The sequence below is a fragment of the Bubalus bubalis genome, chromosome 4, assembly GCF_019923935.1.
Source record: "Bubalus bubalis isolate 160015118507 breed Murrah chromosome 4, NDDB_SH_1, whole genome shotgun sequence".
NCBI lineage: Eukaryota > Metazoa > Chordata > Mammalia > Artiodactyla > Bovidae > Bubalus > Bubalus bubalis.
In genome coordinates, this window is record NC_059160.1 from 11,075,765 (window position 1) to 11,103,684 (window position 27,920).

Consider the following 27,920-nt stretch of genomic DNA (forward strand, 5'->3'; position numbering starts at 1 on the left):
CGGGTGGCTCTGCCTCCTACACTGGTCTCATTCCTCCAGGCCCTACATACGATTCTTTCCACGCGTGTAAGTCATGAATCATTGACCTGTGCTCTCCTGTCTGTACAGACTGCAGAGGGAAGGACTGCCCCTCTGGCACAGGGCCAGGCACGGAGCAGGCCTCAGAACACTTCGGTGAATGGACAGAAGAACAGGCGAGACTCAGACGCTCGACACTGCTTCATCAGTGAGCGCTCAGCCAGCCAGGTGCTGGGGCATCAAAATAGACTCCGCTCGGGGCCCGTGCGGTCAGGGCCCACATGGAGCCCGTGCGGTGCGGTGGGGGGTGCTGGTGGGGAAGGGGGGCTCCAGTGGGGCAGAGGGCTCTGCTGGGGAAGGGGGGGCTCTGGTGGGGAGGGGGCCTCTGGTGGGAAAGGAGGGGTTCTAGAGGGGAAGGGGGGCTCTGGTGGGGAAAGGGGGCCTCTGATGGGGAGGGAACTCTGGTGGGGAGGGTGCTCCCTATGCCCCTGTTTAATCTGAATTCCTATCCTCGGTTGAGCTTGCAGTTCTGTGCCCGTTTCTATCCCTGATGGATCTCCACACCCCACCCCACCCCCGGCCCAGTTTTCTGGTGAAATAAAAGTCCTCCGTGTCACCTTGAGTTACTGACCCCGGGATCCTGTCCTCGGTCGAAGCCCTGGCTTGTCCCGGGAACTTTCCATCTCCTCTCCTGGGATCTTGCGTCCCCTTTCGGTCTCTTTCTTCTCAGCCCTGATGGATTTTTTTTGTTGTTTTTTTAATAAAGTGCTGGCCCACCCAGTCAGTCCCTTCCCTGCAGCCTGCGTCAGCTCTTCACCCTGACAATAACTGCACTTAAAGACTCATTATTGTCGTTTGCATTTAAAAGCTAATCCCGGTGGCCCCGGGGCAGGCTGTCTCTGGTATTGCAACTTTAAAATATTTAAGACACCTGCATTTGCATTTTAATACATGCCTCGCCAGGTTCCGTGTTTGTGGTGGAGTCACCCCAAATCTTTCTATTTGCGTTGAGGGAGAGGAAGCCTGGCGGGGCGCTGGCATGGGCACACCTAGGAGCAACTCCTGATGCTAATGCAGGTGCTCAGCAGGTTGGGGGTGGCCAGGGCGGCCCACTGGATTTAGAAAAGGCAGAGGAACCAGAGATCAAATTGCCAGCATCCGCTGGATCATCGAAAAAGCAAGAGAGTTCCAGAAAAACATCTACTTTTGCTTTGTTGACTATGCCAGAGCCTTTGACTGTGTGGATCACAACAAACTGTGGGAAATTCTTAAAGAGAGGGGAATACCAGACCACCTGACCTGTCTCCTGAGAAATTTGTATACAGGTCAAGAAGCAACAGTTAGAACTGGACATGGAACAACAGACTGGTTCCAAATAGGAAAAGGGAGTACGTCAAGGTTGTATATCGTCACCCTGCCTATTTAACTTATATGCAGAGCACATCATACTAAATGCCGGGCTGGATGAAGAACAAGCTGGAATCAAGATTGCCGAGACAAATATCAATAACCTCAGATGTGCAGATGACACCACTCTTATGGCAGAAAGTGAAGAACTAAAGAGCCTCTTGATGAAAGTGAAAGAGAAGAGTGAAAAAGTTAGGCTAAAGCTCAACATTCAGAAAACGAAGATCATTGCATCCGGTCTCATTACTTCATGGCAAATAGATGGGAAAACAGTGGAAACTTTATTTTTGGGGGCTCGGAAATCACTGCAGATGGTGACTGGAGCCATGAAATTAAAAGATGCTCATTCCTTGGAAGAAGAGCTATGACCAACCTAGACAGCATATTAAAAAGCAGAGACATTACTTAACCAACAAAGGTCCGTCTAGTCAAAGCTATGATTTTTCCAGTAATCATGTATGGATGTGAGTTGGACTATAAAGAAAGCTGAACACGGAAGAACTGATGCTTTTGAACTGTGGTGTTGGAGAAGATGCTTGAGACTCCTTTGGACAGCAAGGAGATCCAACTAGTCAATCCTAAAGAAAATCAGTCCTGAATATCTATTGGAAGGACTGATGCTGAAGCTGAAACTCCAATACTTTGGCCACCTGATACAAAGAACTGACTCAATGGAAAAGACCCTGATGCTGGGAAAGATTGAAGGTGGGAGGAGAAGGGGACAACAGAGGATGAGATGGTTGGATGGCATCACCGACTCAATGGACATGAGTTTGAGTAGGCTCTAGGAGTTGGTGATGGACAGGGAAGCCTGGTGTGCTGCAGTCCGTGGAGTCACAAAAAGTTGGACATGACTGAGCGACTGAACTGAACTGAGGGCGCTGCAGGGGCGCTGCACATTGGGCACACCACCCCATGCCCCAGTTGGGAGCCCATCGAGGCCCCCTGCTGACTGAGAGGCTGAGCAGACACACTGGGGGCTCTTTGGCGGGTCTTGGGAACTAATCCTCATTGTGGATTTGTTCTCAGCGTTTTCTGGGTTTTGTTTTGAGTCAGAGACAGCCCTGTTCCCCATCTCTGCCCACCTGCATGAACCAGCCTTGGGCGGTCTAGTCTGAGCTGAGAACTTCCCCTGGGCCACTGTCCACAGAGGGTTCTCCTCCTGCAGACCCTGGGAACTGCAGCACTCCAAGCAGCCCTGCCTCTGGCGACAGTGACACTGAGAGTGACGGGAGCACATGGGACACCCGGCCCGGCCCAGGCCTCCCCTCTGACCCCCATGGCACCCTGCGCAGCGCTGTTTCTACGACCTCCAGTCTTGGGCCAGGAAACTGATTTCAGAGCGTTGAAATGACTTGCTGAGGCCACAAGGCTGTGAGTGTTCAGGCTGGTGAGGATCTAGGCTTGGCTGCAGCCATGGGGCGTCGGTGCTGTGTCCACTCTGCCTTCCTCCCTGAAAGGGTGCCCCTTCCCACCTGCCTTCCTCACAGCCCCTCCACCTCCCACCCCCATCCTCCACTGTCCTGCCCCCACACCCGTGATTCCTCTGAAAGCATTTACTTTTTATTTATTTTTTTGGCTGCACTGGAGATCTGTGGGATCCTAGTTCCCCAACCAGGGGCTGACCCCAGGCCCTCGGCAGTAAAAGCGCGGAGTCCCAACCTCTGGGCCACAGGGGAATTCCCAAACTCTACCTTTTGTCACGTCTACTTTTTCACCCACTGTCCAGCGGGTTGGCCCATGCTTCACCCTATATTTCTGAGGAGGAACGCTTCCCAAAATTCGTGAGCCAGTTCGAGTGCCTCCAGCCTGGGGGCACAGCCACTCATACGCCACCCACAAATGAGCATGACCCCCCTGCACACTGACACACACACATAGCAAATACCTGTGTGGCTCTCACATGGATGCTCACACACACACAGAAACACACATGTGTGCACACACAGACGCAGCAGGCCACACCCCACCCCCAGGCTGCAGGGAAGTGAAACCCTGCCCCAGGGAAGTGAAAGACTGTGAGCCCCGGCTTCCAATGGGCCTTTGTGGGAACAGAACCCGCAGTCACTTGTCTCTGGAGCTGTCCCGAGGTAACTGGGATCCCTTGGGTGGGGCCTGGGGCTGAGGCGTGTAGGTGGTTGGGGGCACTAGAGACTCATCTGGGTGGGGGTCTGCCCTTGGGGTGATCCTGGGGGTGGGAGGGGCAGGGCAGCTGGGGTTGCGCCACTTGCCAAGGCCCCAGTTCGTGACTCAGGCTCACAGATGCACAAGTTCCTTTCTTAGTCTGTGAACAAGCTGTTTTTGTAGCATTTTTCTGCGACTTCTTCTAAAAGCGTAAGTGCCAGGCCCCAGAGGGAGGAGATGAGTGAGCACCTGGACGGGATGACTTCTCGTCCTGCTCCGTTGGGCTGCTCCTGACCAGCACTGGACACACTTCCGTCTGGCCGGCTGGGAGGAGCCCTGGGGGCTGGCCACATGGGTGCTGTGGGGTCCATGGGGAGGACGGAGTGGGAGGTTTGGGGGTGGTGGCTCCTGTTTAATGTCACTTGGGGAGAGGGGATGAGGGGTGGGGTCCTGGGTGGAGGACGTGGGTGGGATAAGACAGCTCTGTGATGGGGAGGGGTGTGTGAGGGGCAGCGTCACTGTCCCCTGCCTGGAGACTTCAGGTTCGGCAAACACTGTCATCTGGGGAGAGATCCAAGGACCTAGTGAAGAAGCAGGGATTTTCCCAAAGCCCTGCTCTCAGACTTGAGGTCCAGCCCTGCCACGCTGGAGTCTGATTAACCACTGAATAAACACCTACAATAATTGAAAGCTGGCCCCGGAAAGGATCTTGGACAAGGTGTCCTGATGATGACCAAAATTTTAATTAAAAAAAAAAATTATTTATTTAATTAATTTATTTGTCTGGCTGCATCTGGTCATAGTTGCAGCACCCGGGATCTTTATTGCGGCATTTAACTCTCAGTTCTTTAGTTGCAGCATGAAATCTCTCACTTGCAGCCTGCGGTATCTAGCTCCCTGACCAGGGATTGAACCCAGGCCCCCTGCATGGGGAGCATGGCTTCTTATAAGTGTTTTATTCCACCTGAACAAGGTTGACACACGATTCCCACTTTGAGAAGCACTGGTTTCACCAAGTTCACCCTTGCTGCAAGTGAGGAGACAGGCCCGCAGACATGAAGCGATGAGCCCGACATCTCACCAGGACGTGCTCATTTGGGGCTGGGCCTGGGGTCTCCTCATTTACAGCGGCGATACTTCCTGGGAGAAAGGAGCATACCCTCAAGTGTGCATTAGGAATTTCACATTTATGTGGTTCCAGGAGTCAGCCCACGTCAGGGGCTGCCGGCAGACCCGACCGGGAGCTCCTTGATTCTGCCTACAAGCCCCTGCTCACTAGCCACCCGGGGCCAGCTGCTCTTTGGGAGCTGCCGGAGGCTTCAGCGCTCAGTTTCTGAGATATCGCTGTTGAGTGACTGTGCTGCGTGCTCAGCAAGTCTTGCACTCCCAGCGGGGCAGATCTTCACTTCTGGAATGATTTCTTTTTTTTAATATTTTTTCAAGGTCTTTATTGAATTTGTTACAATACTCTTTCTGTTGTATGTTTTGGGTTTTTGGCTATGTGGCATGTGGGATCTGAGCTCCCCGACCAGAGACTGAACCTGCAACCCCTGCATTGGGAAGCGAAGGCTTAACCACTAGGCTGCCAGGCGAGCCCCTGGGACAGTTTCTTATACTATTTATTCCCCTTTCCCTCCCATCTATTCTTTCTTTTTCCTTCCGAAATGTCTGTTTTTTGGGGTGTTGGGTTTCCTGAACCCAATATTCTCCTCCTTTTCTTTGCTCCTGTTTTGTCCTGCTTTCTAAAATCTTCTCTTCAGTTTCATCTTTTAATATTGCTGGTAAACGCTTTACATTTCAGCACTCACGCTTTTAACTTCTGAAATGTCTTTCCTGTTTTGTGTATTTTTCACACTGTGCTTTGCCTGTTTCATAGACGCATGCTTCCTCGTTCTTGTAAGGAGGTTAATTATGGTTCTTCTGGACTTCCTTTCATTTTTCTGTGCTAGTTCCTTCTCTGTGCTATTTTTTGAGTTCCTTTCTCATGTTGTGGGCTTTCTTCATAAGCCTCGAAACCTCCTGCTCTCTGGTTATTAAGTGAAAGTCGCTTAGTCATGTCCGACTCTTTGCGACCCCATGGACTGTACATTACATGGAATTCTCCAGGCCAGAATACTGGAGTGGGCTACTCTTCCCTTCTCTAGGGGATCTTCCTGACCCAGGGATCGAACCAGGGTCTCCTGCATTGCAGGCGGACTCTTTACCAGCTGAGCCACCAGGGTTATATTTGAAAGTAAAACCCAAACAGTCTATGGTGTCTTCCTCTGAATGTGAGCAGGGCTCGTTAGGGATAAGTTCCCATCTGGGAGCGTCATGACAAGTGTTTGTGTGGGGATACTGTCCTTGTCTGTCTTCAGGGGTCTCTTCTCTGGCGTCTCGGGGAAGAGTTTTTTGTAGGCTGCCTCCTGGTAATCTACTGAACCTCCTCTGGCTTAAACACTTAGATCTGTAGTTTCCTGCCCCCCCACCCCTCAAGTCTACAGCTGAGTGATCTCCTCTTCCAGGCATCCTAGCATCAATGTGGGGGCGGCTGGCCCTGCCCTCCCTGCTGCTGGCCCTGGTCGTGTCTTCTTTCTGCCCGGCCACGTCCAGGTCCGGAGATGAAACACGAAACCAGCTGTTGACGATAGAGAAGATGATGCGGGTTGGGGGGCAGTTGGTGCTGACGCAGGAGGAGGAGCTGGCCAACCAGAGGCTCAGGGCCCTCAAGGAGGCTGAGATGCATGAGGCCCTGAGTACGGGGAACATCCTGCCCAGCATGCACTTCTTCCAAGCCAAGAGCCTCATTGAGAAAAGCGAGGTGTTTAACATCCTGAAGAAGATGCCTAAAGGTAAGGGCCTGGAAGGGAGGGTTCTGGGGCCCTGGGGTCTTGGAGGAACTAAATTGCAGCTGGCGGTTTCTCTTCTAGTGGAGCTCAAACTCCATGGGGGCCCTGTGTGCTCCTCGCTGGTGGACAGGGGCCGGGGGTCCACATGGCTTCTGTCCACCCTGGAAACCAAAACCCCGGCTCTGAGGGGACTCAGTGTCAGACAGAGAGAGAGGGGGCCTGGGTGTCACCGGGCATCCCTGGTGGGCCTGCAAGTTGTCCCCCACAAGAACCTCATCCTTCCTTTCATATGCTCTTCTAGCCTTTCCGGGGGCCAAGTTACCGAACAGGATACATCCTAGACAAACACCTTTCTCGTAGTTCATTGCAACCACAAAAAATGCACAACCCAAGAGTTGTAGTTAAGTTTTATTTGGGGCAAAATGAAGACTATAGCATCTCAGATAATTCTGAGAAACTGCTCCGAAGAGGTGGTGGTGGGGGGAGGGGGGAGGTTAGTACATATGTGATTTTGGTGAAGGGGAGTTCCTGCAATCAAGCACACATTTTTTACAGGTTTCTGCTAGTCGTGTGTAGACCACTGCTAGTCACGAGGAGTGAATGTCACCATGAAGGATTTCAGTGCTTTTCTAGATATGAGGAGATGCAAGAAGTGGGTTCATAAGCTCATCTCCTGAAAATATCCAACTATCAGAAAACTGTCCAGCCAGTTTTTCCTAGAGCACAGAGGGCCTCTTTTCTGCTCCTCACCCTGAACTCCTTTCAGGGGTGTTGAAGGCCAACAGCTGCAGCAGCGTATAATTTAATGCTTGTAGCGGACACGACTGAAATGACTTAGCAGCAGCAGCAGAGGTAGATGGCAAGTGCCAATTTGTAGCTGAGACTGCTACAGAAATGCATCGTCACCATGAACAGTAAAACGCACACATAAATTGCAGTCTGCAGCTTGTAAGGACTTTTCTGTACTTTTTTTTGTGTGTGTATTGTAGAGATTAAAAAATGTAAAAACTGTGAGGTCGGTAAGGTCGCCTCACTGTTTAGGGAGGGAACATGGCAGAGCTCATACAGTGTGATGCCTGTCATGGGGTGAGCGTCAAGACCAGAGAGCAGAGGAGGTGGACACTGAGCCTCGAGTTGGGGTGAGGTCTGGAAGAAGCTGCTCGATGCTGGCAGGAAGCAGGGAGCCGGCAGGCAACGGATGCGGTGATGGGGAATCGGATGGGGGACTTGAGAGTCCTGGGCAGACAGGCCAGGGGGCAGGTGGGGCTCCTCTTCTTAAACCCCCTCACATAGCGCTGGGCCACTTGAGGACTTGTTTGGAGGTCAGGCTCCTGACAGGAGCTGGAAGTCAGTCTTCTAACTCCGAGCCTGCCTGCTGCCTCCTGAATGAGACCACCCAGGGCCCCTCCTGGTGAGGGAGGGAATCAGGGAACCAGGAGGCTGTGGCCAGCTCTGAGCTGCAGAGGAAAAGGGACTTGGGTTCCCAGGAACTTCACCCCGTAGAAACCCCGCCCACCCACTCTCCCTCTCAGGGGCTGCCCTTCACGTCCACGACTTCAGCATCACCAGCCCGGACTGGCTGGTGAAAAATGCCACGTACAGGCCCCACTGCTATTTTTGCTTCACCCGGAGGGGGACCCCGCAGTTCAGATTTGCTCATCCGACTACCCCCACCCCGAAGCCAGCAGAATGTCCCCAGTGGGTTTTGCTGGAGAAGTTTCGGAAGGGGCTGCGCAACGTCTCGGAGTTTGACAACAGGTGAGTGTTCATTTGCGAAGAGCTTGTCTAGCACCTGCACAGGTGCAGTGTCCCTGTGCTATGGACCTTTCTAGAAACACCTGACCTTAAAAAAATCAGGAGTCTTTTTCTCTTAACTGTATGGGATGCTTTGCTTCACTACAGCATTCCATGCCTTTCCCATTCAAGGCAAGCTCCTGGTACGTGTAGACCTGATTTGATCAGCACCACTGCTGCTGTGTCTGGACCCTCAGCAAGGGTAGAGACAAGTAAATTCCCCATTCCCAGAGCTGAGAGGGTCCCAGGTGGACGAGATAGCCTGAAAACATAAGGAGCATCTTCCTAACAGACCTATAAAGAATTACTGTAATAACTGTTCTAATCAGAGAACCATCTACAGAGGGCTTTCTGGAACTGTTTCCTTTATGAGTAAGAAAATGCTGCTCAGCCTGGGCAAGGAGGTTGCCCAAGGCCACACAGCTGATGAACAAATGGCTGAACAGGGAAGTAACCCATGCCTTGGGCTGCCAAGTCCACAGTCATTTCCATCAGACCTCGGGGGTGAGCTTACTGGGGCCGCCCCAGTGGGATGCCAGTGACAGCGACTTAAAGGAGAGAAATGTATTTTCTCACAGTTCTTGGAGCTGAAACTCCGAGATCAAGGTGTGGGCAGGTTTCTCTGAGGCCTCTGTCCTGGGCTGGTGGCCAGCCGTCTTCTCACTCTCTATGCAACCCTAGGGTCCAGGATGCTGGCCCTGTTCATGCAGGCCTCTGCCCTTGGTGCTGGTGGTCTAGTCCCACAGTTGTGTCTGACTCTGCGCAACCCCATGGACTCCAGCCTGACAGGCTCCTCTGTCCATGGGATTCTCTGGGCAAGAATACTGGAGTGGGTTGCCATTTCCTTCTCCAGGGGATCTTCCCGACCCAGGGATCAAACCCTCGACTCCCGTGTCTCCTAGATTGGCAGGCAGATTCTTTACCACTGAGCCACCTGGGAAGCCACCACCACCACCTCCTGAAAGGCCCCATCTCCAAACACAGTTACACTGGGGATTAGGGTTCAACATATGAATTTGGGGGATGCAATTCAGTGCACAACACCCTCCAAGGAGAGCTTGACCTGGGATGTTCGTTCTGTGGGGTCAGCCTGGCTAAGAGGTGGAAGGCAACAGGTGGGCCTGGCTGGGGGTGTGTGTCCTGCCTGCTGTCTCCTGGGGAAGCAAGTGCAGGTCCTGGGGTGGGGGACCTCCATTAGGGTGCCGGGGCAAGGGTCTTGCAGGGCCGGGGTGATGGCCTGTGGCACGCCTCCCCCCACCCTCTGTGTCCTGACAGCCTCCTGAGAAATCTCACTCTGATGACCGAGAACCCTCACGTGACTTACGCAGACCAGGATGCGATCTGGGCCAAGTTCAAGACCATCTTCTTCGTGCTGGGGGGCCTGGTGAGCTACGCACCGGTGTTCCGGGACTACCTATCCCAGGGCCTGGAGGAGTTCTACCAGGACAACGTGCTCCACCTGGAGATCAGAGCCTCGCTGCACCCGGTGAGCCGCCTCTGCTCACCTCTGCTTGGGCCAAGCTCTGCTGTCATGCTGCAGAGTGACAGGGTGACATTGGCTCCCCACCCTGGTGCCCCACAGCACCAAGCACCGGCTTCACCTCCAGGGGTCTGGTGCCTGACCAGGGGCCGTGTGAGTGTGGAGCCCTGGAACGTGCTGGGCCGGCCCTCACTGCCCGTCACCTCTCTTCCCCCGTGACCCCCACGTCCCAGTGCCCCAGACACTCGGGGCCTGCTGGTGCCTGGACACCTACCCCTGGACTCTGGGCAGTGCCTCGAGCCTGGATGTCCTTGACCGTCTGCTTTCCTGTCAAAGCGTGCTGCAGGATGATGACCTCAGTCCAGGGACGCTGAGCCATCTGGTACATGGGTCTGGCTGCGTGTAGAGTGGGGGCTGGGAAGTCCCTGGGGGTCGGTCTCTTCTGTGGGCAATAGAGATGTCTGATTTGACTTTGAGGAAGGAAGGTCAAAGGGAAAGGAATGGAAAAGATTAAGAGGAGCCCAAAAACATCCCAAAGTGTTAAAGTATTAAAAAAAAATTCGCCGAGTAGGACCTTGCATGTTGGCCAGTGGAAAAGGGTGACAGAGTCTCAGGTACATGAGCTGGGCCGACCTCAGCTTTGCTGGGGGGTCTCGGGCTCCAGGCTGGGGGCAGGGTGGGCGTCCCATGAGGAGCCCAGGGGAGCCAAGTACAGCCCAGAGGATGCTCCTGGTGGGTCTTTGAAGAGGACTTCTGGGGGGAGGCGGGGTTGGGGTGTCCTGGGTTCTGACTGACTCCCTCCGGGGGACTCAAGAGTGTGAATGCTTTATATGCAGGGGAGCGCCGTGCCTCAAGCTGTCCCTCGGCCTGTGGGTTATTTTGAGCAGAAATAGTCAAGGCCCATAGGACTCAGGAAAAGCCTTTGACCTTCCCCCTAAGTAAAAAATAGCACTTTTATTTATTTACTTATTTTTGGTTGCGCTGGGTCTTCACTGCTGGCCGGGTTTTTCTCCAGTTGCGGTGAACAGAAGCGATCTTTCATTGTGGTGTGAGGGCTTCTCACTGCGGTGGCTTCTCTTGTTGTGGACACAGGCTGTAGGTGTGCAGGCGTCAGCGGCTGGGGCTCCTGGGCTCTAGAGCAGAGGCTCAGTAGTTGTGATGGATGGACTTAGTTGCTTCACAGCATGTGGAATCTTCCCAGACCAGGGAAGAGAGACCCACGTCTTCTGCGCTGGCAAGAAGAGTCTTATCCACTGCACCGCCAGGGAGGTCCTCCTCTAAGTTCTTAAGAACCTAGGTGAAGGGCCCATGCACGGAATAGGGCTGTCACCAGTCTCTGCAGAGAATACGGCAGGTGTGGTACAGAGACGTCAGGGCCTGAGACCAGAGTCTTCTCTGTCTCTTGTCCCTGCGGGCCCAGAAAACGTGTGTTCACCAAACACTTGCTGTTTATCACCCCGTGAATTGCCTTCTTCCCCTTTGAAGTCCCAAACCCCCACCCCCAACACCCTCTTTGTCTTGAGCCGAAGACGATATTTAAGGAGAGGGCTTCAGCCATTTGGATGAGTGGCTCCCTCTTCCTGGGTCTCTCCCATACACAGGTGTTATGAACTGCTACTGCTAAGTCGCTTCAGTCATGTCTGACTCTGTGCGACCCCATACACGGCCTCCTACCAGACTCCTCTGTCTCTGGGATTCTCCAGGCAAGAACACTGGGGTGGGTTGCTATTTCCTTTTCCAATGCATGAAAGTGAAAAGTGAAAGTGAAGTCGCTCAGTTGTGTCCGACTCTTAGCGACCTCATGGACTGCAGCCTACCAGGCTCCTCTGTCCGTGGGATTTTCCAGGCAAGAGTACTGGAGTGGGGTGCCATTGCCTTCTTTGGGTGTTATGAAGCTTGTGCTTAATTTTCTCCTGTTAATCTGTTTTATGTCAGCTTAATTCTTAGACCAGCCAGAAGAACCTAGAGGGGTAGAGGGAAATGCCACCCCCCACTCCCCATCTACCCCATCCCCCCCCAGTCCCCACCACCATGTTCCCTCCACCCTCCACCCTCCTTGACAACTGGCCAGTTGCCTAGGTGGCCCCAGGCTGCCAGTTCAGAAACCCTGGCAGAAGGTGAGAACCCTTATCCATCAGTCAGTCCCCAGATCTCTGCCTGCAGGGCTTTTGGAAGCAGGAGTGCTAAGAGTCTTTTTTCTTGTTTCTAAAATTAGGTCAGCAGGAGAAAATATTTGTGGAGCTGGTTCCTGGGGCTCAGAGCCTCTGGGCCCGTGAAGCTGGTAGAGCTCTGGGCTTGTTAATCCTTTTCCTCCCAGAGATGGTGTCTGTTTTCCTGTGTCTCTGTCTGTTGTGTCATAAGGAGGAAAACCTTTGTCATGATGCCTTTTCCTTTTTTCTCGTTCTGTTTTGAGAGTTTAGCCTCAGGACCAGTGAGAAAATTCGCCCTGGTCCTGCCATCCAGAAGGTGCAGGCACCAGGGCATTTGGTGGCCAGTTGGATCGAGTGGGATTCTGCGCTGTCACTGCTGGTGGGAAGCACATAATCGTGCCGGCTCCCAGGAGGGTTTATCACAAGGGGTCTCCATCCACGGGGGACTCTGTCATCTCAGCCTTCACTACAGCCTTTGCTTTCTCAGACCATCTTCGGGGAGCAGACTCTCTGGATCTGGTGCAGCCGTGTTCTTTGCCCTCTCCCGTGACACCTCTTGGTCACGGCTAAGCCACAGAAAGCCTGATTGGTGTGTGTTGGTGTTAAGATCCTACTGTCCATGGTGGACACTTTGAATTGGAAAAACTTCTAAATTGGTAGATTTTTTAGCAACCTCTCTTTGTAAACACCTGTCTTATTGGTACCAATGTTAAGACCAAAAGGTGGATACAAAGAAATGTAACCTTAACTCAAACAAACAGAATGGTTTGAGCAGAATGAAATGGGTCTTTCAGATGCTGATAAAGATGCTCTGTTAATTAGCAAGCCAGTGGGAAGAAGGGCCCTGGAGAAAGGAAAGGGGAAGAGGGGAGCTGTTATGGACTCTTCCCAACAAGGTGGAGAATTGTAAAGGGTCACGGGGGTGGGGGACCACAGGACTGGTCACAGCAGCTTGGGAAACTTCAGATGGTTGTTAAGAAATGGGATGAGAACAGTGGACATTGATGGGATTAAAACAGGTTTTGATACAGCACTCCCTAAGGTTGGGTAGGCTAAAGGGACCTCCTACCAGTTTCCCCAACATGAAGGGCCCCAAACAAGTCCTCCCCACTCTTTACCCCAGTTTGGAGAAATTTAAAAGCCAGAATGCAGAGATGATAGCCAGTAAGCTGACCCGCGATCACCAGGGGCAACAGAGGCTGTTTAACCAAGTTAAAGATTGACAGGGATCTCTGGGCTGGATCCCTGGCCAGGGACCTAAAGCCTTTTGCAAAGACTAGTGGAAGGAAGTTCCCCAGCTCCTCAAAGCTGGGGCCATGAGTTGCGGCACCAAAGCCACAGGTGGAGCTGACTAGGGGTGTGAGGGTAGACAAGGTCATAAAGGTCAGAATGTTGGAGCGAGTGTTTGATGGGAACGGCTGTGATGTCCAGCTGACAGTTTCCAGACTGTCTGCCCGTTCCTCCAAATTACTGAGTAAACCAAGGGCTCGGGGACTGACTCCAAGGGCAGTATTTCGGTTTTGTTACCAAATGAGTCTTTGTAGGCTCAGAAATTCTACTGTTTGTACATCCAGAAGTAAAAGGGCTGCAGAGACTGACACACATTGACCAAAGTCACAAGTGACAGATGGATACACAAGAAAGTCAGAATACAGTTTTCAAAGAAAATTGTCAATTAGACCAGATACGTAGGCTTCCTGATTGGTAAATTCTCTCTTGAAGGCAAATCTGTTTCTTTTAAATTGAAATATAGTTGATTTGCAGTGTTGCTCTGGTCTCTGTTGTACAGTGAAGTGACGGCATTTTACACACATACAATCTTTTTAAAATACTCATTTCCACCATAGTTTATCCTAGGAGATTGAATATAGTTCCCCGTGCTATACGGTAGGATCTTGTTGTTTATCCATCTTATATATAATAGTTTACATCTGCTAATCCCAAAGTCCCAGCCCTTCGCTCTTCTTCCCAACCCTCCTTAGCAACCACAAGTCTGATCTCTACGTCTGTGAGTCTGGTTTAGTTTTGTAGATAGGTTCATTTTTGTCATATTTTAGATTCTACATCTAAGTGGTATCATTTGATATGTCTCTTTCTGACTCACTTCACTTAGTATGATAATCTCGTTATATCCATATGCTGCAAATGGCATTATTTCATTCTTTTTAACAGCTGAGCAATATTCCATTGTATGTATACACCATATCTTCTTTATCCATTCATCTGTCGATGGGCATTTAGGTTTCTTCCAATCTGGGCAATTGTAAATAATGCTGCTATGAACATAGGAGTGTATGTATGTTTCCGAATTCATTTTGTCTGGCTATATGCCCAGGAGTGGGATTGCAGGATCATATGGTAGCTCTATGTTCAGTGTTTTGAGGATCCTCCATGCTGTTCTCCATAATGGCTGTACCAACTTACATTCCCACCGATAGAGTAGGAAGATTCCCTTTTCTCCACGTCCTCTCCAGCATTTATTACTTGTAGACTTTTTAATGACAGCCTTTCTGACTGGTGTAAGGTGATACCTCACTGTGGTTTTCATTTGCATTTCTCTAATAACGAGTGATGTTGAGCATCTTTTCATGTGCCTACTGACCATCTGTATGTCTTCTTTGGGGAAATGTCTATTAAGGTCATCTGCTTATTTTTCTATGGTTTTTTTCTTGCTGGATTGTATGAGCCGTTTGCATATTTTGGAAATTAAACCCTTGTCTATTGCATCATTTGCAAATATTTTCTCCCATTCCATAGGTTGTCTTTTCATTTTTTTTTAATGGTTTCCTTTGCTGTGAAAACCTTGTAAGTTTGATTAGGTACTATTTATTTATTTTTATTTCTATTGCCTTGGGTTGAAGGCAAATCTTTTTAAATTTTTTAAATTTATTTTTGGCTATGCTAAGTCTTTGTTGCCACAAGTGGGTTTTCTCTAGGTGTGGTGAGCAGTTGCTACCTTCTAATTTGCAAGGCAAGAGCCTCTCATCATGGTGGGTTCTCTTACTGCAGAGCACGACCTCTAGAGTTTGGGCCCAGTAGCTGTGGCATAGGGCTTAGCTGCCCCATGGAGCATGAAATCTTCCCAGACCAGGGATCGAACCCATGTCCCCTGCATTGACAGGCGGATTCTCAACTACTGGACCACCAGGGAAGTCTGAAGGCAAATCTTAATTTCTACTGAAGCCAAACTATCTGATATTTTTCTCCTTCAGAATGTGATAAATTTTTAAATCCTGGGTGGGATCCCTAAAGGGACTCTATTGCCCTAGTGTGACTGGCTGAGTTGGCAGGCCCTGTCGTGGAGGCTGATCCTGCCCTGAGAACCAGTCATTCCAGAGTCAGGGCCCCTTCCCCCCCCCTCGCTCCAGGTCTCTACCTCCTGCGCATCCTGGACTGGCCCCCTTTCCCTTGGGTATGTTCATCCTCCTCCAGGCCATCCCAGGTGAGGGTGGGCATCTCTACGAGAATCTGGTGTTTGTTCGATGGTTTAATGCTGAGTAGATTTTTGTTCCTATTTCTGATTCTTGGGAAGTGGGAGTGGGACTGACCTTGCTCCCAGGAGAACCTTTGCTAGACTTGTGAGCAGAGTCAATAAGTACAAATGCTCCTTTCAACAGAAAAGAGAGGGTCCAGTCCACCTTCCACTAGGAGAATAATTTTGGAAAGAGGTGAGCTGGCCTGGGGCTGTCCTGTGCAGGGCGGAGGACAGGGCAGCTCCCAGAGCCATCATGCCCAGTGTGCCCTGAAACCCCATCTCTTCCCCTAGCCCCAGCTGCCCACCTCCAGTCCATTTCCTCCAAAGTCTGGCTTAAGCCCCGCCTCCCCCTCCCCCTTCCTGGAACTGGCTTCCTCCCAGCTCTGGATCCCCAGTTAGACTATGAGTCACTCCAGACCACCTCCCCCACACAGGTCCTCCAGAAGCCCCAGGAGTGGTCATCACACTCAGGAGTGGTGGGTGCACATGGGACTAATCTGGAGGTGCTCTTTGGCCCCCGACCTCCCAGGATCCCAAATCTGAGGTCTTGAGTGGGGCCAGGAAGCAGCCCATTTAATTAGCCAGCCACCCCCGCCCCCACCCTGAGGTTCTGATTCAAGCTCGCTGACCCAGACCACACTCTGAGACCTTTTCCGAGTGCTTCATCTGCACTGTCTTATCTGAGCCTCACAACCTGCACGTTACCGCCGTGGGAATGAGGCGGGGAAGGGTCGAGGGGCCTGGCCCAGGCCACGTGGGCAGTGAGCAGGGACTGGGCTTTGAGACTTGCGGGTCCACACAGCATCTTAAGAGGCGCTCCCTGAGGGGGTCCGGCCCGGGGGTCGCTTCCTGTGGTCACATCCTGCCGGCTTTCTCAGAGTAGGGAGTGGGAGGGAGGCCTTCACACAGGGAGGGGCCTTGGGCCCCGGGGGGAGGGGAAGAGGGGAGAGATGGCGGGGAGAGAGGGTCTGAGCCTGTGGAGGGCATCTGGGGAAGTTGCTGAGGAATTGCATGGAGGGTTGGCTTCCTCACCCCCTCCCCCTCTTGCCACGCCCCCTGGGGACAACTGGCTCCAGGGTATCCCCTGAGGAGCCGCCCAGCTCCCCTCTCTCCCAACCCCCTCCGGACCCAGCCAGGATTCCTAGAAGGTGGAGGCCCAGGGGCATGGGATCTGCCCATGGTTCTGGCCTGACCCCGGAACAAAGGCCCCTTGCTGTGGAGAGTCTCGGGCTGATGCCCCCATTCCCCAGAGTAGGGGAGCCATCAGCACATTGCCATCCCAGACGTCTGCCCTGGAATTCTCTGCCGAGCCACGGCCTCCTCTCCCTGCTCGTGGGGCTAATTCAGGGCCTGGGACGCGAGGTTTGATGGACCAGGCTGCCGGCCCAGCCTCCTATTGTGTCACTAATGCTCCATCACAAAGGCCACTCGTCCTTAGCAACAGTTGCTAGGCGGGTCTGATCTCCCTGGGCCCCATCCCCGCCCCCACGGCCGGAATTGGAGGCTCCGACTGGATCGGGCCAGCCTTCCGAGCCGAGCTCCCAGGGGTTTATCCTCGGCCCTGACCTGTGGGCGGTCTTGCGGTTGGGGGGACATGCCTGGGAGCCCAGGATGGTCATTCCCAGACGCCTTGGATGCTGTCAGTGGTGTGACCAGCAGTCCTAGCGCTCCCCCTATCCACCCCCAGGGTTTTGTCCTGGATTCTCAGCAGACTCCTTCCCTAGGAACTCCACCTGGCTTTTACTGTAGTGACGGTGTTTCATGTCACTGCTGCTGCTCTGGGGAATCCTGAGGGCAGCACCTTCTACGATGTTATTCTGTGACTGTGCTCCTCACAAGACTGTGAAACCTAGAGGCCCATGATACAGGAGAATCACCTGGGCAAGGTTTTAAAAAAACCAGCTTCTACCCCAGGGAATCTGATTTAATTAACCTAGGGTAGGACCCAGGCATTTTCTTCTCCCTGGGTGGCTGGAGACTTTGAGACCACCCCCCACCATGCCTCCAAGTAAACTCTGCCACCCCCAACCCCCACTCCAGCCTGGGAGCAGGTGCGAGTTTCTTATCCTTTCTAAACCTCAAAATCCTCATCTCTAAAACGTGTACTAGGGGAGTGTGTGTACTAAGTCTCTGCAGTCATGTCCAACTCTTTGCAACTCCATGGACTGTAGCCAGCTAGGCTCCTCCATCCATGGGGTTCTCCAGCAAGAATACTGGAGTATGTTGTCATTTCCTCCTCCAGAAGATCTTCTGGACCCTAGGGATTCAAATTTTCGATTCCTTCTGATCCCTAGAGCCTGTGCTCTGCAACAAGAGAAGCCACCACCATGAGAAGCCCATGCACCGCAACTAGAGAGTAACTCCCACTCTCAGCAACGAGAGAAATGCCCGCGCAGCAACAAAGACCCAGCACCGCCAGAAAGAAATAAATACAATTTCTTGTAGTGACCATGTTTTACACCATTGCTGAATTCTAGGGATTGAATTCGGATCTCCTGCATTGCAGGCAGATTCTTTACCGCCTGAGCCAGCAGGGTTCTTGGTCTCTAGAATGAGACCCAGCTGACAGCGACAGGCGAAACTCCATCGGTGCTTGTTCAGAGAGTCAGGCTCTCCAGGTGAAAGCTGCCTGTGTCTCTAGTCAGAACCTCTGGACCCCAGTTTCTGGTTTGACACAAATGGATTGTGTGACCTTGAGCAACTCTGACCCCAAATGTCCCTTTGTTTCTTCAGCTTCATATTCTCTAATTCTATGATCTCATAGATGATAGAAATTCGTAATCTTACACTGGTTTATGAAAGTTGTATGTAGCTTGAATAACTTCTCCATAAATTTACAGTTCCTCAATTAAACTATAGTTAAGGCTTGAGATAATCTGAATTGAATCCAATGTGTGTTTTTTATTTTTTATTTTTTTGATGTAGACCATTTTTTAAAGCTTTAATTGAATTTGTTTCAACATTGCTTCTGTTTTATGTTTTGGTTTGGTTTTGGGGCCACAAGGCACGTGGGATCTTAGTTCCCTGACCAGGGATCGATCATCCCTTCACCCTCTGCATTGGAAGATGAAGTCTTAACCACTAGACTGCCAGGAAAGTCCCAGAGGCCAATATTTTTCTTTTTTTAACTCTTTTTACTAAATCACTTCACTTTAAGAAATTGTATTTATTTATTTAGTTTTGGCAGTGCTGGGTCTTTGTTGCTGGGCTTTTCTCTAGTTGCTGAGAGTGGGAGTTACTCTCTAGTTGCGGTACGTGGGCTTCTCATTGCGGTGGCTTCTCTTGTTGCAGAGCACAGGCTCTAGGCATTCCGGCTTCAGGAGTTGCGGCACACGCGCTTAGTTACTCTACAGTGTTCCGTTCTTGGGGATGCAAATTAAACTTGCAAAAGGCACATTAACAGGAGGAAAGGCATAGAAATTTTATTGGATGTTAATGTTTTAACTTTATGTGCATGGACACCCTCATGGAAAAGAAGTGAAGACCCAAAGAAGTGGGTAGACCAGGTTCTCATATACTATTTTAACAAACGGTGATAAATTGTGGAGAAGCAGTAAGACAAAGGAAAGGGGGTTTGGCTTCTAGGAGTAGCAACTTGTGGGATGGTCAGTGTATGGGGGAATTGATAGAAGATAGGGGCTATTTAGTCAGGTTTGTTTGTTCAGACCCAGCTTGGTGCCCAGTTTCTGTCTCTGCTGGTAAGGGTGGTTGTCTCTCCTTCTGGAATAGGAGCTGGAAGGCGGCGCCTTCCGGACAGAAACATACGTCCTGCTCTGTGGCAGATGGGCGGGCACAGAGATTTGTTTGCCTTTGTGCTTCTTATTTGCCTTTAGCTCAAAATAGTCCTGCAAAAAGTGACAGGTTTGGGGGTGGCACATTCTGATACCCTTCAGGACCCCCAGAGATGGAGAAGCAAAAAGCCTGCTCTTCTCCACTGTGTTTTTTTTATTCTGTCAAACCTACTGTGTATCCCTGGATCTTCCCACTCTGCCCCTGGCCATGTCACCTTGGTGTCCCTAGTGGCTTGGCTACCTCAGGGTCCCCCAGGCGGGGGGAGTGGGGAGCGGTGGGAGAGTAGGGAGATGAAGAGGGTCCTCAGACCACTCTTTCTGGCTGGCATCCTGTCCTCAGCTGGCCTGCTGCTCATTTGCTGCACAAATACTTCCTGAGTACTGACTGCTTGCCAGACACTGTTCTAGGTGGAAGGACCCAGGCCTGAATGAAAAGCAGACACCCCAGCCTCACAGCACCAAGAGCATCATCCCATTCAGGGCTGGGACTTCTGGTCAACCTCAGAGGCCGTCAACCAGGCTTTGGAGATTGTCAGCAGTTGGGAATGGAGTTCTGCCTTACTCACCTCTGACATCTGGCTGGGACCCTGCTTCTCTCACAGGTGTATGAACTGGATGGGACGGTCTACAGTCAAGAGTGGTTGGTGAGGACTTACGAAGAAGTGGCTCATAATTTTGCAAAAACGCATCCTGGGTTTATTGGAATTAAACTCATTTTTTCAGATCACAGGTGAGAGTGAGTGAAGCTGAGCCTGGAGGAACTGGGAAGACAGGCTGTGGGCAGAGCCATGGGGGTGGGAGGGGATGGGACAGGAGGTGAAAGGGGTGAGGAGGGGCAGGGAGGCTATGGCCAGGGGCAGAGACCCCCTCAGCTCAGGGTCTAAGCACCATGGGCTCCATGTGCCATGGAATTCCAGTATGTGACCCACTCTGGCCTGGGTGGTCAGTTATGGGGTTAGTGTTTTTCCCTGCATGTTCTGATGGTTTTGTTTCAATCTGTGGCCGGGTTCTGCCTCACAGCAGCCCCATCTGTATGGCATGCTCACACACTGCGAAGACAGACCCACCCTTGCTCCAAGCAAGTGCAGAAAGCCTATAGGAATTCACCTGACTTTACCAAGGAAGGGTCTCCCTCTTGTTGAGGGGCAGTCAGTCTGGATAGACTGTGCCATGTCCAGCTAGAGGGCTTGGGAAGGGCAGCCGCCCCACCTGCTAAGCCATGGAAGGTAGGAGGGCAATCAGACCTCCCTGGAGCCCCTCCCCTCCCACTGAGACCTGGGGCCGCTGGAGCTGGTGGGCCAGGGTGGAGTGGCAGTAGTGGACTGTGAAGGCTCCTTGGGGGCTGCTGGCAGGAGCTCCAGGGCAGGGCTTCAGTGCCAGCTGCTGCGGGTGCAGGGAGGGATGGCCAGGTGTGGGGGGTGCAGAGCTAGGGATCAGAGTGGGTGGGCCAACACCTTCCCCCATCATGGCCTGCATCTTTTCTCTTGGTGTTCCTGTGGCAATGCTCTTGCCTGGTCCATGCCCTGGGCTGGTAAGGAGAGAGCTTTGGGGGAGAGGAGGCAGCCTGGTCATCTGGTTTCTGGAGCACTCTGGCCTTTTTGACTGAATCAGGGGCCAGGCCCATGTGCCCCACAGGGACCGGGTGGCCGTGGCATTTTACAGGTGCCCAGAGAGCAGAGAGCTGGACGCTTCCAGGACCATCTCTCAGGGACACAGGGCAGGTTTCGATCATGGACACTTTTCTTCATCCAAATGCAGACAAGTAAAACTTGTTCTGTGGGCCCCTATCCCACTGGCTTTCCAGAGACTTAGGTCCCTCTGGAGCAGCCAGACTCGACAGGAATGGATTTGGGCAAACTTTCTGTGTTTAAGAGGGACTCAGCAGCCTGGATGGAGTAGGGTCATGTGCAGTTGTGCCGAGGGTTTGAGACGTGGCAGCTGGGAGCCCTGGGTGTGGTTGACTGTCCACGTGGGAGCTGATGCCCATGCTTCTCTCTGTCTCTCCCGCAGAACCAAAAATGAGTCCCTCATCAAGAAATCCATCCAGACAGCCATGGATCTTCGAGTCAAGTTCCCTGGGATAGTGGCAGGGTTTGACCTGGTAATGGGCGCAGCGCAAAGCCCCCAGGGAAGGGCTGGGAGGCACCATTGAAACCCTCCCTTGGGGTCTTGGGGGGTGAAGGGAGAGCAGAAGAGGTCAGAAGAAGGCTGGAAAGGGTAGTTCCTGAACAGGAAGGGCCACGAGGAAGGGCTGTCCCCACTCCCTGATTTCCACACTGGGCGTGACACGTGGCTCTTCAACCCGCAGCCCAGGGCGGGTGTCTGGAAGCTGAGGTGTGGCTGGGTGATTCCAGCACATCCTTGGGTAGTGTTGCTCCCCTCCCACTCCCCCCTCCCCTAAATAACAGCCGGGCCATACTTCCAGGTCACAATTTCTTAAATCTCATGAAGAAGCTAAGTTAGTATAACCAGCTGGATGCATCTGACCCCCCTTCCGGAATCTGCACATCTTACCCAAGAGAGCTCACGCTCTTGTTCTCAGACCCACTGGGGCCCCGGAGTGGATCTCAAGGGTTTATTTTCTCTGGACCAGGGTGTCCTCTTGGGGCCCTTGGGGGCTGCTCACAGGATCCAGCCTCCCCCAAATAAGACAGGTGGTTATATCAGGGCCACACAGCTCTCTTTTCTTCCCCAGTCCTGCTACTGGTCTCTACGGCTGTGACAGAGGCCTTGGCAGTGGTGGCAGGTCCTGGGCACTCCAGCAAGGTGAGGCAGGGGGCCAGCAGGCACCCCACGTGCCTGCTCTGTCCTGCAGGTGGGGCGCGAGGACACGGGCCACACCCTGTACGACTACAGGGAGGCTTTGATGATTCCAGCCTCGCGGGGCGTTCACCTGCCTTACTTCTTCCACGCGGGAGAGACTGGTGAGCTTGCGACACCGTTGGGCACAGGGCTGATGGGCAGGGCCCCCTCAACATCTCCGAGGCCACAGATAGGACCCCGGCTGGTGGAGTGACAGCCACATGGTGGCTCAGGGCACGTGTCCGCTTCACGCACATTGTTGAGTCTATGCTGATAGCAGCGCCCAGAGAAGGGGACATGGTGGTGCTGGGGCAGCTGTGCTTCACACACCTTACCTGTGGCTCTCACCTGGTCTTGCCAGGAGGGCACCCCACCCCAATCTCCAGGCGAGGAGCCCGAGGCTCCAGCCAAACAGGGTGACTGGTCCACCGGAAGGAGCTGGGAACCCTTTCTGATGATGTCAATTTCATAACGAGCAAACTCTGCTTTTCAGGTGGACTCATGTGTAAAGTCACACCCTGGGAGGTTGGGGGAGAGGGACCAGCAGGCCAGTTCTGTGACTGGGAGGTACTGTCCACCCCCACCAGGCTGGGTTGGGGGGTGCTGTCGACTCCCACCAGGCTGAGGGGAGGCTGCCTATCCACGTCCATCAGGCTGAGGTGGGGGACCTTAGTCTGCACCCACCAGGGTGAGGGGCCCCAGCTCTGTTCAAGCAGCCTTAGCTGCCCTTGTTTCTGAACTACCATCCATCCGCCCGGCTAGGTCTCTGCCCCTCAAAGCTCTGTGCGTGGGTTCACTGGTCATTGCTCAGCCTCCAGATGCTCCTCAAAACATGTAAACCCTCAGCAGAAGCAGCAGGTCACGGCAGCAATGTTAGATCTCTGGGAAGATTTGAGGGGCTTAGACCTGCTGCACCCCACCCCTCAGAGCATCCACGGCTCCGGCCACCTGAGAGGACCAAAGAGCCAAGGACAGAATCAGGATTTCACAGCCAGGCTAAAACCTGGCATCTCACACCAGCTCCAAAGCAAGGGTTCCCGTGCATTTATCTCTTTTTCTGGACATTTTAAGTCCATTTGGAGCCAATTTAGATCAAAGCAATTCTAGGAGATGTAAAGAAGGGTTTGTGGGGGATGGGAAGCTGGGGTGGGTCAGGGCAGGGCAGGGGACGTGGCAGTTATTAGCCTTGAAGGCCCTGAGATTTGGTTGGGAAACCATAGTCATCTCTGAAACAAACTCAATGCCATGACATGGTCCTAGGAAAAGATTTTGCCAGGACTTGAATATTTAATGGGCTTCCCAGGAGGCTCCAATACTTTGGCTGTCTGATGTGAAGAGTGGACTCACTGGAAAAGACCCTGATGCTGGGAAAGATTGAGGGTAGGAAGAGAAGGAGATGACAGAGGATGAGATGGTTGGATGGCATCACTGACTCAATGGACATGAATTTGAGCAAAGTCCAGGAGATAGTGAAGGACAGGGAAGCCTGACATGCTGCAGTCCATGGAGGTTGTAAAGAGTCGGACACAACTGAGCGACTGAACAAAATCCAGGTGGCTTAGTAGGTAAAAAATCCACCTGCAATGCAGGAGAACTAGTGTTCGATTCCTGGGTAGGGAAGATCCCCTAGAGGAAGGCATGGCAGCCTACTCCAGTATTCTTGCCTGGAGAATCCCATGGACAGAGGAGCCTGGTAGGCTACAGTCCATGAGGTTGCAAAGAGTCAGACATGACTGAAGTGACCTAGCATGCACCTTAAAAAAAAAGGAAAACATCTTTGAAAAGAAACTGTTAGGAAACCAGTGAAAATTCTTCTAAAGCACATGGTCTTACCAGCATTGGGAATTCTTGGGCTTCGTTCCCAAGAGAAACATGGAATTTTCACATTTCACATGTGGATCAGTTAGGATGCTTTCAGTGTCCACACACCCTGTAGGCCCCGCTTTCAGGTCTGCTGTGATCGTTCACCGTAATCGACCTTGCCATTCTCCTGGGCCTGGGATCTCTCCCCATTTAGTCACAGATAGTGAAGTCACATCCGGGTGTGACCATATCCAGTGAAGCCAAAAAACAGCTGTTTCCTCCAGGGCAACTCCCTGAATGGGGGGGCGGGGAGCTGCAGGGGCCCTCCACCCCATCCCAGGCTGCTGGGAAGGCTGGCGGAGTCAGAACGGTCTTCTCACCTCTAACCAGGAGGCCCTGCCAGCGGGAAGGTCCAGTGGGGTGGCTGGTTCCTGCTGGCCATGGCTACCTTGCCATGGGTTGTCCCAGGAGTTTTATTAAAGATGGAAATTAAAGTAAGTGCAGATAATGCAAGTTGTTACAGTGACAGAATCTGCAGCACACTGTAAAGATCTTACACATAAAATTCCAAGAAAACCCTTTCTAGAAACAAACATAAGATGGAAAGAAAGAATATGGGGAAAACAGGGGCAGGGAATTCCCAGGTAGTCCAGTGGTTGGGGGGGGGTCTGTGCTTCCACTGCAGGTTTGATCCTTGATCAGGGAACGGAGATCTCGCGTGCCACCTGGTTTGGCCGGAAAAAAAAAAAAGAATACGGACTATGGGTCGAGCAGACCAAGACTTGAAACCCACTTTTTCTGCTCTCTACATGAGGACCTTCCCTTAGCCTATAAAGCCTGTGTGGGTTTCCGCTTCCTCACCCGTTACACACATACACACACACATAGGTACACACAGGCGGGCCGTACCCCCTCCTGCAGTGTTGTCAGAAGGAAAAGTGTGTGCACATTTGTGCTAATGTTCATTTCTCTTCCTTTTCCTGCCTGGGAACTCTGGAGCCTTCACCTGCCAAAGGTCTGGGGTCCTATCCATCCTACTGAAGACCCCTTTCTATTCCCAGATTTGGAGGGAACTTCCATAGACAGAAATCTTCTGGATGCTGTGATACTGAACTCGACCCGGATCGGCCATGGGTTTGCTTTGAGCAAGCACCCAGCGGTCTTGGCTGAAGCCTGGAAGAAGAACATCCCCATCGAAGTCTGTCCCATCTCTAACCAGGTACTGGCCTCCCCCGCCTCCCTCGCTGTGGTTGCTCCATGACTCAGTGTCCTTCCACTCTCTCTCTCTCACTAGCATTCATGAAGTTATTTAGGAATGGCCTTTGCCTAAACTGTTCCCAGTAACGAGGGTCCCCAGTGGGACAGGACCGTGGGTGAAGCTGTAGACAGAGCTAATGGTGCCCTGGGGGGCACGCAGCAGGGAATGTGGGATCTCCCACTGCCACATGGCTCCTCAGGGCTCTGTGCTTGGGACAGCGGCTCAAGCTGGGCCAGGGGAGACCAGATGTTTGAATAGGACTGGCTCTTCCTGCATCAGGACTTTGCCCAGAGCTGTCCTGATGCTCGGAACAGCCACAGGGAGAGAAGGGCCTGCTCATGGTCTCACCTCCCTCATGACGACTCCTCAAGGATCCACGTTTGTCTCTGCCCGAGCAGGTCCTGAAGCTGGTGTCCGACCTGAGAAACCACCCCGCCGCCGTCATGATGGCCACCGGGTACCCCATGGTGATCAGCTCAGACGACCCCGCAGCCTTTGGGGCCAGAGGCCTGTCCTACGATTTCTACGAGGCCTTCATGGGCATCGGCGGGATGTCGGCTGACCTGAGGACGCTCAAACAGCTGGCTATCAACTCCATCAGGTGAGTCTGCTGTGTGATCCACTCCACCACCGCCTGAGTCCACCGCTCTGAGGTGTGGGCAGAGGTCCAGAAGGTTCCTGTGAGCTTCTCTGCCTCTTATGGCGTTACTGCTCTTGGACTGGGGACATGGAGCCCTGCTAACACCCGAGGTCCCCTCCCACCCCCTCCCCAGGCTGACCTGGGCATCCTGCCCCCACCACAGGTACAGTGCCCTGTCGGAGACCAAGAAGAAGTCTGCCATGGAGACCTGGGAAGAGAGGTGGCAGAAGTTTGTAGCTGGGCTGGCCAGGGGCCCCAGGTGAGGGGACGGCGTCTGTCACCCTCCACCTCTGCTTCCCTCCTCCCAGTGGTCCAGAATCCAGGGAAGTCACCTCTGTTTGTCCATCAGGCCGCTGTGATTCTGGCCTGACTCACATGAGCCCCTAACTCATCTCCGTCTTCTCTTTGCCCTCTCCAGCTCATTTTCCCCAGAGCAGTGACTGTTTCAAGTTAAATTAAACCAGGGTACTCCACTGTGACAATTCAGAGCACTTAGAACTTGCCCCCCCCACCCACCAAGCCCCCACCAGGCTCCCAGCATGAACAGGGGTCCCTCCCATGTCATCCCACCCCAGGCGCCCAAGCACACTGGCCTCTGGCCTTGGGCCCCTCCTAGCTCTCTCTGCCGGGAATGCTGTTTCTTCCCACTTCCATCTGCTGCCTCCTGCCACCCTCAGGCTAGTCTCAGAAAGACTTGTCCCTTGGGGCACCTTGCTCGCTCCCTCCTGACTTCACCCGGTGTGTCATTATGGATTTATTTCTGCGCGGCCTCCCTCCCCCAGATCTTCAGCTGCACAGGCACTCGTGGCCAGTTCACGTCCACTGCGAGCCAGGAGCCTAGACTGCCCCTTGCCCGGTCGGCCCTCAATAAACATTGTGTTGCAAGAATGCCTGTGCCCTGTTGTGCTGAGCAGGGTCAGATCCGTCTCCCAGCCCGGCCCTTGGGAGAAAGAGGGCAAGGAGCCAGCCTGTCTTTGCTGGGCCCTGGGTATGAAGGAGAACCAATGGGCCCAGCGATGTGAGTCTTCTTCTTATACCCTGTCCCCTGCATGGAGCCTGCAGGACCTCCCCCTGGGCTCGGGCTCCTGATGCTGGACAGCTTGTGGACTGGGGTCCTCAACCACAGGCTGGTTCCCAGAGGGAGTCAGATATTCTCGAAAACCTTTTGATTCACAGCCTTCACCAGTCCCACGGTGGGGCATACAGGTCCCAGTTCAGCTGACTTCGATTCAGTGAATGGTGACAACAGAACACAGCAGAATGGGCTTCGGTAGCACGTTGCCATGGTCACGGGGGTCTCCTAGGAGTGTAGGGTCTCTGATTTGGGAAAACAAACCAGCTGTGGTACCTTCATTCCTGTTAAACAGGCAGAGTCCAAGCAGAGAACCAGAAACACCAGTAGGGCCAGACCTGAACTCACCAGGTTGCTGCTGGCAGAGAAGGGAAAGCTGGTTTCACACACACCTCCTGGCACTTCCTGAGGGGCTCTGACATGCTGATCTTCTAACCTGTGTTAATTGAATTCTTATAAACAAAATTAAGGTGCACAGTGGGAGGGGGGATTGCTGTTTCAGGAAATCTGTAACAGAAGCTCCTGTTCACAAAACACCTTTTTCTGATTTGAACTCCAGGAGTCTATATTTCTTAGACTGAGGTCAAATTCCTTTTTAAAACTCTTTTATTATCATTTTGGCTACCCTGGTTCGAATCTCTCTAGGCTGAACACTCTCAGTTTCAAGAGGACAGGGTAGGGACCCTGCCTTCTGATGGAAGATGGTCCAGGTCACGTTAGTGGAAGGACACGAAAGATGACATAGAAAATGTCTGAAGATAAAAACATCACATAGTGATTTTTCTGGTTCTATCATTTCTTCTATATTTATTAGCTGCCATTCTTCTGTAAGAAGAACTTTTTCTCATTGATAGATTGGTTGATTACCAGTATGGCTCATGGATTCTGGCTATCAGTGGATTATAATCTATGACTATTGTTATTTATTTTGATGCCCAACTTTTGTAGACGTGGCCATGGGAACTCTGTTAAGCTGGCTCCTGAGACTCTTGGATAAATTCCTATTATTCTTTGAGCACTTATTTGCTTTCTGACACAACAAAATGTTTTAGGTTCATTTTACACTTTCCATGTCTGTGGCTGAAGATCAACCATTTCTCCAAAGAGCCCTGGTTCTTTTTCATAGAGAATAATATTTAGAAGCCTTGATCTGGGCATTAGATGTTCCTGTTGCTAGTGATGTGTGTAAAAATAAACAGACATATATAAATACAATTTATATATGTATGTGTGTATTTAGTCACTTAGTCGTGTCCAACTCTTTGGGACCCCATGGAC

General features: G+C 52.3%; 1 protein-coding gene across 6 annotated transcripts; it reads left to right on the forward strand.

The window, feature by feature from the left end:
* Positions 1-186: 186 nt before the first annotated feature.
* ADA2 (adenosine deaminase 2) lies at positions 187-27,863 on the forward strand. 6 transcript variants are annotated; one of them, XM_044940908.2, is made up of 11 exons: positions 187-226; positions 2,594-2,799; positions 6,054-6,380; positions 7,910-8,135; positions 9,447-9,657; positions 19,670-19,797; positions 21,078-21,168; positions 21,883-21,991; positions 24,734-24,891; positions 25,329-25,531; positions 25,734-27,863. In XM_044940908.2, exons 3-11 carry the CDS (start codon positions 6,068-6,070, stop codon positions 25,831-25,833), a joined length of 1,539 nt encoding a protein of 512 aa, XP_044796843.1. In that variant the 5' UTR covers positions 187-226; positions 2,594-2,799; positions 6,054-6,067; the 3' UTR covers positions 25,834-27,863. The 6 variants fall into 6 exon arrangements, with proteins under 6 accessions (XP_044796843.1, XP_044796844.1, XP_044796842.1 ...); XM_044940909.2 differs by lacking the exon at positions 2,594-2,799 and having other exon boundaries at positions 222-246; XM_044940907.2 differs by lacking the exon at positions 187-226 and having other exon boundaries at positions 2,234-2,799.
* The last annotated feature ends 57 nt before the right edge of the window (positions 27,864-27,920 follow it).

Coding starts and splice junctions, on each gene's coding strand:
- ADA2 (XM_006071428.4), top strand. CDS start 3,329: ATGGATGCTCACACACACACAGAAACACACATGTGTGCACACACAGAC. Junction 8,136..9,446: donor GTCTCGGAGTTTGACAACAG/GTGAGTGTTCAT, acceptor GTGTCCTGACAG/CCTCCTGAGAAATCTCACTC. Junction 21,992..24,733: donor CTTCCACGCGGGAGAGACTG/GTGAGCTTGCGA, acceptor TTCTATTCCCAG/ATTTGGAGGGAACTTCCATA.